This window comes from Symphalangus syndactylus, chromosome 2 (genome assembly GCF_028878055.3).
Source record: "Symphalangus syndactylus isolate Jambi chromosome 2, NHGRI_mSymSyn1-v2.1_pri, whole genome shotgun sequence".
Taxonomy (NCBI): Eukaryota; Metazoa; Chordata; class Mammalia; order Primates; family Hylobatidae; genus Symphalangus; species Symphalangus syndactylus.
In genome coordinates, this window is record NC_072424.2 from 53,306,192 (window position 1) to 53,322,115 (window position 15,924).

The following is a 15,924-nucleotide window of genomic DNA, read 5'->3' on the forward strand; positions in this document are numbered from 1 at the left end:
TCAGGAATAGTATCACTTGTATAGGCTTTTATGGATTGTAATATAATTTAACCACTATATATATCATTTATATATACTATTACTTCTATGGGACAATGTTCTAAATTTTCTGTTTTAACTAACAGGGTAATATAACCTGCATTTCATGGTTTTGGGGGGTGTGTGTGTGTGTATGTGTGTGTGTCTGTGTGTTAGTCATAATGTACTTTTCAGTCTCATTTCAGTGTAATAGAATAAAAACTTTGTATTTGGTCTAACAAAGAGTTTCATTTGTTTACTTATTAGTGAAGACTTTTCAAATGCTTTGTCTCTTTTATGTACATGTTCTCGATCAAATAGTCTCATAATGAAAATTCAGGTATAAATGCCTGGAATTGTATACTAAATTAAAATGTATCTTAGATTGTTTTTGTTAGATCATTGTCATATTCTAGCAACTCATATTGAATATAATGGTTTTGTGCTTTTAATATCAACTTTTAGAACTATATTTTAATGAATATAATTTTGCTTTTAGATCGCCTGGGGAATATTTTTCATCTTAGTTGCATTGCTGTTTGTAATTTCTCTCTTCTTGTCAAAGTAAGTACAGTAGACACATTTTCTAAAGCACTTATACAAATTCTGTGATAACATATATTTTGTTGCTGAATGCCATTAGTGTAGGCTATTCATCTTAAGTAGCTTTTTTACTTGAAGTGTTCTATAGCATTAACTCAAAGAATGGCTAAAACGTCCAATAATAGAGTGTTTCTTTATTCTCCATCAATTGAAGAATAGCTGTGAGATATAAGTGAGGTTTAATTTGTTATCCATTGTTTTCTTTGACTCAGCTGTATTTGCATGCTTAAATTATATTTTTTCTAAATTTGCTGAAAATTTGATAGTATAACATAAATTTCATTCTTTATAATTTTTTTAGCTTAGATAAAGCTCTTCATTCAGCTGGAATAGATTCTGGTTTCATAATTTTTGGAGCTAACCTGAGTAATCCACTGAATATGCTTTTGCCTCTACTACAAACAGTAAGTAAAATATCAATCATTTTATACTGTAGCAGCTACAGTATAAAATGCTAGAGTCTAGCAAACATTCTGACATCCTGTTGCTCATAAAATTATTATGCTAAAAACCTATGAATAGTTTGACATATGCTTATATTATTTTCTAGTTTTACTTTTTATTTGCCTGTAATTTATACATTGACATGTTGCTTTAAATATTATATTGATATATTCCTGGACTTTTAAGTTATACATAATTTGACTTGGGATATATTATATAACGAGGTGACCCTCTCCAAATTATTTTTGGCATTAATATATAATCAAGTCTTTTATCTCATAGATAAATGCAATTTTAGTTTAATTTGCTTTAGTATTTTTCTTAGGATAATGGTATTAAAAATTTTGGTAATAGTTTGGTATTTGTTTGTTTTTTGAGGATTTTTTTTTTAAACACAGTAGCCTAATCTAAATCAAGGTTGATATTGTAAACATTTGCCAAATGGGAATAATGAAGTTTTTAGTTTATTTTATGTGACTGTTAGGAGTGCTTATAGTTTATATGTTAAATTTAATTTCATCTTTTTTTTTCAGGTTTTCCCTCTTGATTATATTCTTATAACAATTATTATTATGTACTTTATTTTTACTTCAATGGCAGGAATTCGAAATATTGGCATATGGTTCTTTTGGATTAGAGTAAGTATATATTACAGTATTATTTTTTTCTCATCATTTTGTGTGTAATGTCCATTATTACAAATTATGTTAGATTTAGAATATAGTAGCTATGTCTTTATACCACAAGTGAGAGAAATACTAGCCTTTTCACTTCATGTTGACATAAAAGTACTTTTTATCTAGAGCAGTGGTTCTCAAACGGGGGTGATTTTGCCCCTCTGGAAACATTTGACAATATCTAGAGATATTTTTAGTTGTTATAATTGGGGAATGCTACTGGCATGTAGTGGGTAGGGGCCAGAGATTCTATTAAAAATCCTGTAGTGCATAGGGCAGACTTATCTAGCCTAAAATGTCAATAGTTCAATGGTTGAGAAACCCTGGTCCAAAAGTTATATTATTTCTTAGTAGAAACACATTCGAATATAATAGATACACTGAAGCTCAAAGATAGCCCTCCCTATTAGTAAAGATTACCATATCATTGGTTATTTTCTTCAAATGCTTATTTTGAGATAAATTAACGATTTTAAAATGAAACTGTATCAGGTAGACACTACTTCCAGCTGTGGGTAAAAGAGAACTCAGTTAAATAGTGGCTTGAACTAATGAAAGATTTCTTGCTATGGAAAAAAAGAATATTAGTATTGCTTCAGTAGCTCAAAAAGTCAGATCCAATATCTCTGTAATTCTTTGAGTATCTCTGTCATGATTGTGGTATGGCTGCTGCCGTTCCTTTTATCCTGTTCATATTCTGTGAAGAAAAAGGTAGTTAGGAGAAAGGGGTATACAATTATATCAATAAAACAAGACTTTTACAGAAATCCCTAACAGACTTCTGCTTTCCTTTTCGTGTTTGATATTTTATCACATGGCCACTACTGGCTGTGAAGGAACCTGGGAAATGTAAATTTATGAATGATCTTATTGTCATCCCATCTAGAATTGGAGTCTGTACTACAATAGTATAATTGTAGTATACTACAATCTAGTAATAAAACAGGGAGGTGATACCTAAGTTGCTAAAATAAAAGTATTTGCTATGCTATTGAAATGAAGCAAGTTACCTGGTTCCTTATATTTCAGTTACCATATGTTTTCATTTCCCTTTAGTATAGATAAATGTGAAAAGCTCTTTAGTAAGATTATCAGAGTTTTTCATAAATTAATTTTTATAGCAAAGTATAAGGATGTCACAAGTATTTCATAGAAATAGATGTTTATAAACATGACATTGTCTATTCTTATGCTGTATTATAAAAATTATATAAAAACCATAGTATGTTACTGATACTTATAGTTTAAATTCATACTTCTAATCTTTAGATAGAACTAGAAGTAGTTCACAGTTAGCTCCATGAACTTCTAACAGATGCTGTTACACAATAAGTTTAGAAGATTTCTCTGGAAATAGACCATGTGAATAATCTTAAAATTATTTGGGATGATTAAGAACTTTTAGTATTTACTTTGGAAGAAAAAAAATGGTTGATTGAACTGTGTAAATCATTTGCCATAACACAAGAACAGGATTTAATGCTTTACAAATGAAATATATTGCTGAAATTTTGTCACTCTTTTCTTTCCAGTTATATAAAATCAGAAGAGGTAGAACCAGGCCCCAAGCACTCCTTTTTCTCTGCATGATACTTCTGCTTATTGTCCTTCACACTAGCTACATGATTTATAGTCTTGCTCCTCAATATGTTATGTATGGAAGCCAAAATTACTTAATAGAGGTAGGTGAAATATTTAAAACTTGATTATTTTGACAGTTTAAAGATAGTGATATTTAAAATCAAATTTTAATTGTGATGGTTAGCATAGGCTATTAGCTCATCAGATTAAATTTAATATTGCTAAAACTTTTTTATTTCTATTTTTAGCATATTTATATTTGTTTCATACTGTTGTTTTTCTGAAACACACAGAATTTCATTACAGTAGTTCCTTAAATGGGTCCTATGGTGCTCTGAGCTTTACCTTAGTACTTTACTGAAACTCATAATACTTCCTCTAAAATAACATTTTAACTAATTTTAATGACTCCCAAAGAACGTTTTGGTGAGCACAGCATGTCCGTTCATTGGTACTATGAATCCCCTAGAAGAGGCTTTATAAACATTTTATATGTAGATAACTATACATTCTTTTAACATGATGGATATCCTCATATACTGATTTATTGATGTTGTCGATCTCTCAAAAGCCAACTGTGGCTTTTAGTTTTAATAGAACAGTAAGTTTGGATTTTCTGACGTTTCAAAATATTCTGACCATATCTGATTCAAACTTTGTTTAGTTTTTTTCCTTTTTTTAAAATACCTTTTGCTCTACTTCTTAACTGTTCAAACCATATTTATGTTTCAGGGCCTGATCAAGCATTGCTTTAGTGGAGTCTTTCATGATTAAATCAGTGTGCCCAGATCGTTTCTTTTTTATCCTGTTCTTCCTTCATTCTTTCTTCACTTTAACATGCAATTAGAAAGAAAAATCTAACAAACATATCAACCCTCAATCAGTACCATCCATAATATTGGTGAGTGTTAAAAGGCTGTTTGATTGAAAAATATTTAGTTATAATGTAGGTGAAACAGATAAAGCACATATCATGATGGAGGTACATGAATGACCTGAGTTTGGGAAACACCATGCTGGAAAACCACCTGAACCATATTTCTCACTTCTTATACCTTTTTATTCTCTTCTTGACTCATACCCTTCACCTGCCTCACTAGGTCATGCTTATTAAACATCCTCCTGTGAAGGAATGAAGGAAGATTGTGCTTTTGCTTGGACAAAAGATATTCTTTGCATGTTCCACAGTCTGAAAATAGCATTCCTTTCAGATGCTATACTTTGTACTAAAAATGGAATTTGTTTGTTCTGGGAAGAAGCCCTGTTGTTCAACACAGGACCTAAAGGATTATTGCAAAAAGCCTTAATGTTTAATTTGCCATAATTATTTTTCTTCTAAGAGCAATGTTGCACAAAATTTACATTTTGGAATGTTAGATAGATGTAGTTAGTATACAGAGTGTACAGTTCATAGTGATTACTTTTTAAATCCAAATGTATTTATTAATGTGGTTTTTATATTTTAACTATATTTTTATCTTTCAGACTAATGTGACTTCTGATAATCATAAAGGCAACTCAACCCTTTCTGTGCCAAAGAGATGTGATGCAGATGCTCCTGAAGGTAAAAGCAGCTTGTTTTAGAACTTACAACTTTGTAGGAAAAGAACTTCCTGGCATTTTGCTGTGTTAATCATTTGATGCATTTGTTTTACTACGTGGTAAGAAGGAAACATTAGCAAGTAGAGGTTGGTAAATCTCTTCAGTAGAATTTCTTGTTGATGAAAGGATTTGCATTAGAGAAAGAACCATTAAAATTACTTAGGAAGTAATTTTTTATTTATTTATCACATTTGCTAGTGTAATAAGAAATCACTCTTTTTTTTTTTTTTGAGAAGGAGTCTTGCTCTTTCACCCAGGCTGGAGTGCAGAGTGCAGTGGCGTGATCTCGGCTCACTGCAGGCTCTGCCCCACGGGGTTCACGCCATTCTCCTGCCTCAGCCTCCCATGTAGCTGGGACTACAGGTGCCCGCCACCTCTCCTGGCTAATTTTTTGTATTTTTAATAGAGACGGGGTTTCACCGTGTTAGCCAAGATGGTCTCGATCTCCTGACCTCGTGATCCACCTGCCTCGGCCTCCCAAAGTGCTGGGATTACAGGCGTGAGCCACCGCACCCAGCCAAGAAATCACTCTTAAGTGATTTTTTTCCTTAAAAACATAAAGGAGTTTGGTGGAATCTACAGTTCTTAGTACCAAGACCAAAAGTACTTATGACCTAGAACAATTTTTAATTCATCCATGTCTGGTTATTTAATTTAATAATAATAGTGTTAGTTATAATAGCAGTTAACTTTAAAAACATACAGTTGTTTTCAAGGCACTGTGTTAATTATTATATGTGTACTCTGACAAAAATTCTGTGCTCTTAACCTCTGTGTATTTTTAGAGTATCTTTTTTTTTTTTTCTATGTGAGTCGTTTAGGTGATTTTTTTTCTTTGAATGTTATAGTATTCATTTCTGATTAAGGATTCCTGATTTATTCTTTCAAAATTTGTAAAAGTGTTTTCGAATCTTGCCTTCAACATGCTTTTATTTTATGGTAAAGTAATGTGTCAAATATAGTGTATTTCTGCATGAATCATTCATGAATACCATTATGAAAAACACAAATTCTGAGTTTTTTATAGCAGGGTCAACTATGTAATGTAATAGAGTATTAGGAACAAGTATAGGGTACAGGGATAGGCCAGAGGAAGACACAGTTAACTCTGCCTGGTGGGGATCACTGTGGAGTAGTAGTCAAAAAAGAAACGTTTCAGAAAAGAGATAGCAGAGCTACATTTTAGGGTTATCTGGTATGCACATCAAGGGAAGGCTGTTCTAGGCAAAAGAATAAAGTGTGCAAACAATTACCTTAAATGGCACAGGCGTGTGTTCAAGAGAGTTTGAAACATTGGTTTTGTTTAGGGGTTGGAGGGAGGAAGGCAGAGTCATGAGTCAGATCATAAAAGGTTTTAGAAAGTGACTAAAGAAGTAATGAAGTGTTTCAAGTAAGAAAGTAGAAGTTATGATCTGATTTATTTTCAGTAAGTTAATTATAGCAGTTATCTAGATAATGGATTTGAGAAATTGAGACCAGAGTATGGAAATCACTTAGGGGAGGGAGAGCTATCTAAAATAATCCAAGAGAGTTGAAAGCCTGAACTAAACAGTGGTCATGAGGGTGTGAAATAAAGAAATTTAAGGAGTAAATTGGAAGAATTTCTGATTGGTTGTAGAGCAATGGTGAGAGAAACAGGAGATTCTAGAATGACACTGTAGTTACTGAGTACTTTGATTAATTTTGGTGTTACCAGCTGAGATAAAAAATACACTTGGAAGCCGAGGCAGGCGGATCACCTTAGGTCAGGAGTTTGAGACCGGCCTGGCCAACATGGCGAAACTCTGTCTCTACTAAAAATACAAAAACTAGTTGAATGTGGTGGTGCACCCCTGTAATCCCAGCTACTTGGGAGGCTGAGGCAGGAGAATCACTTGAACCTGGGAGGTGGAAGTTGCAGTGAGCCGAGATCATGCCACTGTCCTCCGACCCAGGCGACAGGGCAAGACCCTGTCTCAGAAAAAAAAAAAAAAGTACTAAGATTAGAAAAATAGTAAAAAAAATGATTAGTTGACTTGAGATGTCTCAAAAATGTTCAGGTGGAGGTCTCATAAGCAGTTGGGTATCAAGTTAGCCCTCCATATTCATGGTTTCCAGATCCACGGATTCAACCAACTTTGGGTCAGAAAGAATTTGGGAAAAATAAAATAAAAGATAACAAAGCAACAATTTTAAAAAAACACAAAAAACAATACAAGTATAACAACTATTTACATAGCATTTACATTGTATTAGGTGTTATAAGTAATCTAGAGATAATTTAAAAGATGTGGGATGATGTGTATAAGTACATCATTTTATGTAAGGGACTTGAGCATTCGTGGATTTTGGTTTCCAACAGAGTCCTGGAACCAATCCCTCAGGGGTGCATATGAGTTCCTGTATATGTGAGAAACTCAGAGGGTAGAGAGTGAGAAGAGAAGGGACACTGGAACCCAGGATAATCATTATTTAAAGGCAAGCTGATAAGGAAGGTACAGAGAAGAAGGCTGAAAAAAGAGAAAAAAATTAATGTTAGAGATAAAAATTAATTCCATGAAGAAGATGTGCAGGGTCAAGAACTTTTTTTTTTCTTTTAGTTAGGAGAGACTTCAGGGATAATGGGATGGAACTAGTGGAGCAGGAAAGATTGAAGAAAGATGTCAGAAAGGATGAATGATGGACCAATATCATCCAATTCTGGGGGATATGGTATTAAGAATATCCAGGACAGAATGCTTTAGATAGAATGAGGGATATTTCCTTCTGTACATTGCAAAGAAGGAAGCAAGGATATGGCCTCAGATAGGAACAAGTTACTATCTGAGGGTAGGCAAGAAGTGGCATATCTGTATAGTTGTCTCAACTGGCTATAAAGGGTGAGCTCAGGACATGTACTGAGAATTAAGCAGGCTGTGGGGTAGACAGTTGATGAAAGTAGCAAAAGCTTTTGATAGCCTATGAAGGGGATTAGGAGAGAGTCTAACTGAAGGTAAGTTAATGATAGGTAAATATGTCAAGGGACAGAGGTGAAATTATCAATTTTATATTATTATTGAACAAGTCTACACAACTTGTATAATTTTTCTCCATCAGTTCTTAGGTTGTTTAGGGGAAGGAATGGATTGAAGAACTGAAGGAGAATTGGGGATTTAAGGATGGAAAGCAAAGGACAAGTTGAAGGTTAGAAAATAAACAGTGACCACAGAGTCCAGGATTTGTAGGGAAATAAGGGAAGAGACTAAAACTGAGAGAAAGGATTAAAATCAAGAGATGAGATAGATAAACATCTGATGGGGATAGCTTTATTTTGCCTGAAGAAATAATAGTAAAATGTTGTTAGTATAAATAAATACAACAGAATTTGCCAGTTCTACTTAATGATGTTAGTTCAACATTTTTTACTTTGAAATGTATACGTACATCACAAGTAGGGTTGATAGTTGAAGTGCTTTGAGTTGCCATATTTAGCTGGATGAAAACAGATTGAAAAATTAGTGTTTAATTGGTTTGTAATTTGTTTTTAAACAAGGAGTCAATGATCTTGGAAGATCTAAAATAGATTCTGTAGTTCAAATTGTTCCAGTAGTATTGAAACATTAGCTGTAAAACAAAAACAAATTGTAGTTTCAAAATTATGTTGAACTGATAACGGGGCCTTTAAAATGCCCCGATATTACTGGACTGAGTGAATTTTTTATATTGTGGGTCAATAAGATTTAATCAAATAATACACTTGACTATAACTTTTTTATGAATCACATTCAGTATTTTTCTTTTTCAGTCTAATCTAATTTATAGTAGTTAAAAATGATTCCCTTTGAACTACTGAATATTTTTTCTTAAACATTTTAGTTGACTCATTCTTTGAAATGTTACTTTGCAGTACAAAAACATACCCTTTAGTTTTATGGGTTTATCTTTCCCAACTTTGTTTTGTTCTATAGCACATCTCTAAATGTTAAATTTGCCAGTACATACTTAGAAGAGGATGGTAGAGATAGTATAACTAAATTTGGGGTGGCAGGGTAGTTTTTTAAGTGAATAATAATGATAAAGATAAGTAGATTAGGACATTGGATTAGACACATAAGGGTAGGGATGGGGTTGCATCCCTACCCTTAGGGCGAGGGATGGTGAGGGACTTATATAGCAGTATACACTATTCTTTACGACGTATTTAGTGACAACATTTGACTAGAGTAAATGATACTATAATAAATAACTCATAAGGCATTTGATGGCACCTTTGCAATGTGTCCGTTGCAAGTAAGAGAATTTTAGAGAATGATTTTTAGATTTAAAAACAAAAATTTTAATTATCAGTGTTATAAAATTCTGAGAAAAGTTAATCTCCCTGGAGAGATACTAAAGCAGCAATTTCCAAAAATCCATGTGTTGCTGTCTTATCAATATTAAATATATTTTAGACTTTTAAAATTAATATTTTGTTTATATATGAGGCGATCTGACATTTTTTCAACAGAAAATATTGCTGGAATCCTAGTTGTGTTTAAAATGATTAGGTTTCAAATGAGAGTCATTTGTCTAAAAATGATTTAGGTACTTTGTGTTTAAAATAATCCGTTAAAGAATAGAATAATTTAGCAGTAATCCTATAAAGAATGCCTAGCTTACTATTTTTATGAAGTTCTCTTAAAATGACAATATTACTTAATTCATCCTGACAGGTAATGCATAGTTTATGTTCAAAGTGAGTCAACTGAGCAAATTAGGAATCAAGTTTTAAATTTTACATGCTGTTACTCCAAGGGGACCTTTACATGTAGACAATTTGTGTGTAAATGTGAATATAATATGTAAAACAAATAATTATTTAAAAGACCATGTACATTTGGAAACTGTAAATATTTGAGTCAAAATAGGAAGATGAAAGACCAGTATACCTTAATGGACAAAAATAGAAGACATTGTCAGTACTGGGTTTGATTTTGGGAAAGAGAAAGTACCAGAGAAAACACGTGTACAGTACTTACCTTCAAAAAGCATGTAGTCTAATGGACTTGGATAGGAAAATAAATAATTACAATAAGAGAAAAAATAAATGGCAAGCTGTAATGAAATTATAATCAAAATGCTGTGGTAAAGCAAAAGGAGATGGTGATTTATTCTGCCCTGGGGGGCAGTATAACCTTTCTGTGGACCCAAAAGAGTAAGTTAAATCTAAATGAATAAACAGAAAATAACATGGATATTTCAAGCAGAGAAAAAAACCTGCATTAACCAGGCATAAGGACATAAATATATTTGGTATGTTATAATGGCAATGAATGGTGGCAACACCATTGAATATTTGGAGACTACAGTTAGGGGTGAAGCAAGATAATATGTTTCCAAATGATCATTTATAAAAATTCATTAACCTAAATTTTTATTTCTGCTGCCCTGCTTAATTATTTTACCTTTGTTATTGTAAACTTGTGTTGTCTTATTTGGACATTAAAGTGACTAGAAATGGAATGATCTCTATAAGTCAAAGTTGATTTTTGTGGTTTTATTCAGATTAAGTATATTTGCTTACTATATATATGTAGAGAGAGAGCGAGAGAGAGAGAGCGCACCTTAAAAAATAATCACAGGACCAATAGGGTTAGGATTTAGCTTTAGGATACCATGTTACTAGGGCAGATGATTAAGACAACTTAGCAAATGCTAAAATGGAAACCTATGTGTTAAAGCAAACTACATGAATTATAAACAAATGAGCAGACAAAATTAAAAGCTAAAGCAGGCTTATAATTATATAAATAGGAAGTACAAAGGGGGAAAATGAGAATTATTGTAAATAATAATGTAAGAAAGAATAAGCAAAATGTGTATTGATATCTTACATTAAAAAGTAATTGAACTTTAAGTTCTGGAGTAAAAAAGGCCATCATCAAGAGATGATTCAAAGTACAGTCTCTATAAATAAAACTTGTTTACCAAGCTGTCTTTTTTTTTTTTTTTTTTGAGACGGAGTCTCGCACTGTTGCCCAGGCTGGAGTGCAGTGGCGTGATCTTGGCTCACTGCAACCTTCGCCTCCCGGGTTCATGCCATTCTTCTGCCTCAGCCTCCTGAGTAGCTGGGACTACAGGCACCCGCCACCACGCCCAGCTAATTTTTTGTATTTTTAGTAGAGACAGGGTTTCACTGTGTTAGCCAGGATGGTCTCCATCTCCTGACCTCGTGATCTGCCTGCCTCAGGCTTCCAACGTGCCCGGCCCAAGCTTGCTTTCTTTAGGTAACAAGTGAGCACATTGACTTATGTTCACAGAATCTCAAGTACCTATCCTTCTGAAACCATTTGTCTAAGATATTATGTAAGTCAAAGAATCCCCTCATTTTTTGTATGAGAGTCATAGATATGGGAATAAAGGCCATAAAGGGCCACATAAGTTGTAAACAGTTTTAAAAACATGAACTAGAATGTTAAAGAAAAAGAACTTTAAAAAGATCATTTAGCTAGTTTAATCATTTTTGCAGATGGAGACACTAGGGCACCAAGAGATAAGTTGCACAGATAGTATAAGACTTAGGACTTTTAATGCAAATGTCTGGATTCCAGTTTTTTTTTCAACATTTAACATTTTTGTGTTTTGTTTGAGTGCGAGAAAATGAGACGTTATTGCATCATCTGTCCTTTAAATTGTTAAAAAAAAAAAAAAGAGAGAGGCCGTTGCTGCTTTTTAAATATAATGGAAATGGTTGTTTGAAGCAATAAAGGAATGAAAGTCATAGACAATATGAAGAAAAAGCAAAGGTCGAAAGGCTAAACCTGGGTTATTGGAGGAGACATAAGAGTTTGGAAGAGGAAAGAGAAAAAGCATACTGTGGCATTATAATATGCAATAAAGTATCATGTTTAGAGATCAATAGTGTTGATGCTTTGAAGAGAAATTTAGCACCTAGCAAGTCTTAAATTGTTAGGAAATGCAGTTTTAGTAGGATTGTATGGACTGAAGTAGAGAATTAAGTGAAGAAATTTTTAACTGAGGAGAATCCCTTAATGTGGTTTTGGTTTGGGATTTTTTTCTTAAATTTTTGTAGATACATACTAGGTATATATATTTATGGGGTGCACAAGATATTTTGATACTGGCGTGCAATAAATAATAATCACACCAGGGCAAATGTGGTATCCATTACCTCAAGCATTAATCCTTTAATTGTATTACATAACTAAAAAAGTATAAATGGATTGATTTGGGATTTTTTACCACATATTTAAACATAACCTTTAAAAATCCCACATACTGAATGCCACATGAACTAAAAGCATGAATTTATTACCAACAATTGTTGGTAAATCTAATATTTCATATGGAATCTTACTGAACAGCATTCAGGAGATTTCTTGTTGGCTAATTCCTCTTGAGTCTTTTTGCAAAGTAATTGTATTCTTTATTCCATCTTTCTATTGTTTACATATACGTATTGAGGGAGAACGTAGAGTTTAGTTTTGAGCATTTTTGTTTGAGTCGTTCATTAAACATCAAGTGGAGATCTTGAGTGACAATTAAGTTGTATCTGGAGTTCTGGAGAAAAAATTTATACTGGATTACTCAGGAATAGATGGGAAGTAAAGTTGTGAGACTGGATGAGAGCTCACCAAGAGAATGAGTATAAATAGACTTGCAAAAGTCTGTGTTAGAATTATCAACACAGATTATGACCCAGCCAACTGAAGGAAAGGAATAAGATCAGCTCAAAATATTGGCAGAGGACAAGAACTAGTTTAAAAAAAAATGAATGAATGAATGAATGAAACCCTCGCAGTACATTATATGCTAATACTATTCTGCTATATAAGGGGCTTGAGTATCCATGGATTTTGGTGTCTTAGGGTGGGAATGCGAGGGTGATTCCCGGAACCAACCCCCGTGGATATTGAGGGACTATTGTAAATTTACTGCCTTCTCTCTGGTTATTTTTCAGATTTACCTGTCTACTCCAGCACATCATTGCAGAGTACCAGATTTAATTTTAACAATTCATAATAAAGTCTAAAACATTTTTAAAGCTGATCAATAAATTTTAAAAGCTTTTTAATCCCATAAAATGGGGGGAGTTGGCGCCAATATAATATTACTATGATAAACAATTCTGGGGCAGGAATATTTCCATGCCTCTATGCTAAATAATACTTAGAACAAGCAAACATAGTTGTATGCTTGCTTTAGGAAATTCTCACTCATGATGGTGAAACAACTAAAATAGCTTATTTGTCAAGACTGATTTCCCAAAAAGACTTGCTTCAGGACTTCTCATTTCATCATCCTTACCAATCCAAAACTATTTTGTCGGTTCTAACCAGGTCCTCACCTTGAAAAATGTTGATTAAAGTGGTCCAGCCCACCCAACCCTAAAACCTTATAAATATCCTTCTCTGTCTTTCCTCTTCTTGTTCTTCCTCACTGAAGTTAGTCTGCTAAACTTAGCTTTGCTAGATCAATGAGGTTTTTTAGTGTTGTTTGGAGAGTTGACAGTATATAAGCTAGTTATGCTGAATCATATAAGGGGAATAAATCAAGAATTCAGAATCTTACATTTCTTTTCTTATTTTTTAACTGTCTGCTAGGTTATCTGTATGCACATGCATGACTGACCAAGCTATGAAACCTCTATTCTTAGACTGAACTTCTTTCCTTCTCGCCTCCATTTATTTTTCTCATCTACCCCCACCCCAAGTCATGGGGTAGGGAGAGTTGTCCTATTCCTTTTAGTTTACCCTGATAGAAGTCTTGAAACCAGATTCATATTTTATCTCATTTTAGTAACTAGTATCCACATCCCACCAAGTTTACGTAAGAAATAGCAAAACAAAAGGAACCAACTGGGTATTTATCTACCAATGAAGATACTTTAAATAGCAATACATACAAGGTAATGATATAACTTTGTATGTTTTGACATAGAAAAGTAAACACCGTGATGGTAGGTGAAAGTGTATGTATTACCTCATTTTTAAATGCTTTCGTGCAGAAACAAAATCTGAAAGTCTGTGTGCCTCAGGAAAGAAGTAGATAATCACTTTATTTTTTTAAAATAAATATCTTGTATTACCTCTGCAGTTAAAAGTATTACACATTTTTAAGGATGAAACAATGAGAGACACAATGATGACATACATCTGCCAAGTAGATGCTGATTTTAGAGAAGACTTTTTTCCCAGTTTGTTGAAAAGTATGAGTTAGTAGGTAGTTACTGAAGGTAACAGAAGGTAGTTACTGAAGGTAGATACTGAAACTTTTAAAAAATTAAATTCTTAAAGTCTTGGTACCATCTTTTCCCAGAATATGGAATATATCTTTCTACTTGAACTTCTGAGATTCCTAAAGCAATACTGTTTAAACACTTACATTGTCACTAACAATGGATTTAAGTGAAAAAAAAAAAAAAAAAAAAAAATCTCTGCCCTTTAAACTTTGGCCTGTGAGCTAAATAAATGAATACAAATACATAAAGAATGTGTTTTGCCAGAGAGGCTTACTTTTGTTTAAAACTGATGATAGTAAAAGAATTACTACACTAGTTGATACCTGATGTTGGATTTATCCAATTAAAGTTAAAATGTTCATGTTAAGAACAGCCAATTTTAACAGGCTAAAATGAAGCTGGTCAAGCAATTTCACTGAAACTAAGTCTTAAAGGGTGAAATAAAAAGTGACACTGATGCTTTGTGATGGCAGTCTCCTAATATCTTCGTTAATATCTTCTGTGGTGCTGTGAGCCTAATGGTAGTCCCTAAATATAATGCGAAATGAAATGGTGCTAGATTGTTCCTGTCTTAATATAAAAAGCAGGTTTGAATATGGACTATCTACTTCACACTTCCTACCCCATATTAAGCTTTAGCTTTCTGAAAGTATGTAACTTTCTAAGAAGATAACCTCTTCAGGAGAATGTAGGTCATCTGGTTCTTTAGACGGAAGAACATGGGGCAGACACCTTTAAAAAAACTATGTGGTCCTTTTGTTATATGGTCTGAAAATTTGGTAGTGAGGATGAGAAAGTTAAGGATAGTTAGATTTAGCTTATAAGATTAATATAAGTCATCAACTCTACTAGAATTTTGATAATTTTGATAGCTTTATTTAGAAAGTTACCCTCTTTATTTGTGGAATACAATATTAAGTAATGACTGTGTTGCATTTCAGTCACCTTTCCAATATATTGACATATCTTCTTTAGTAATACTGAGAACCACAATCCTGTTAGTCATGAAATTCTAAGATAAATTTATAAATGTCTTAATTTCCAGTATTACATAGGTCATTTAATTTTACTTATCTATTATTATTGTGCTTTCTCATTTAACATATATTTATTGATGTCTGCTATGTGCTAGGTACTATTCTAGGTGCTAGGGATACAGCAGTGAACAAAACACTCTAGTATCCCTGTCCCCATGGAGCTTACTTAATATAAGGAGACAGACAAATAAATATGTCAGGTGACAAGTATGATGGAGAAAAATAAAGTGCCAAAGGAGATTAACTGGTGTTCAGAAGGAGGAATGGTTTGAAATTTTAGGTACAGGAGAAAGGGAATTCTTACTGGGAAGGTGACATGACTTTAAAGAAGTGAGGAGTAAACACAGTATCTGGAGAGGAGTATTCTAGATAGTGTTAACAGCAAGTACACAGCAGGAGTATGCTTGAGGAGGTAGAGGAATAGCAAGCAGATAATTTTAAGGACATCAGCTTTTACTTTCAAATGAAACGTATCTGGAAGATTGTGAACAGAGGAATGGCATGATGTGACTTATGTTCTCACAGGATCACTCTGACTACTGTGTTGCATATAGACCAAGGCTTGGAACCTTTTTGCTGTAAATAGCCAGATAGTAAATATTTCAGGCTTTGTGGGTCATGCAGTAGTCTATGATAACCACTCAGCTCTTCCATTGCAGCATGAAAACTGCCATAGACATTACTTAAGGGATGGCTGTGGCTATGTTTCAATAAAACTTACAAATGATAGGCTTGATTTGCCCTGTGTGCCATAGTTTGCCTA

At 33.3% G+C, this 15,924-nt stretch overlaps 1 protein-coding gene across 1 annotated transcript in view; it reads left to right on the forward strand.

The window, feature by feature from the left end:
• The window catches only part of LMBRD1 (LMBR1 domain containing 1), a 123,856-nt gene that overhangs the window by 96,995 nt on the left and 10,937 nt on the right, over window positions 1–15,924 (forward strand). The window contains exons 10-14 of the mRNA XM_055257228.2: window positions 518–582; window positions 923–1,025; window positions 1,599–1,703; window positions 3,275–3,424; window positions 4,809–4,887. Coding sequence (XP_055113203.1) covers window positions 518–582; window positions 923–1,025; window positions 1,599–1,703; window positions 3,275–3,424; window positions 4,809–4,887 — 502 coding nt within the window. The remainder of the gene's footprint in view (window positions 1–517; window positions 583–922; window positions 1,026–1,598; window positions 1,704–3,274; window positions 3,425–4,808; window positions 4,888–15,924) is intronic.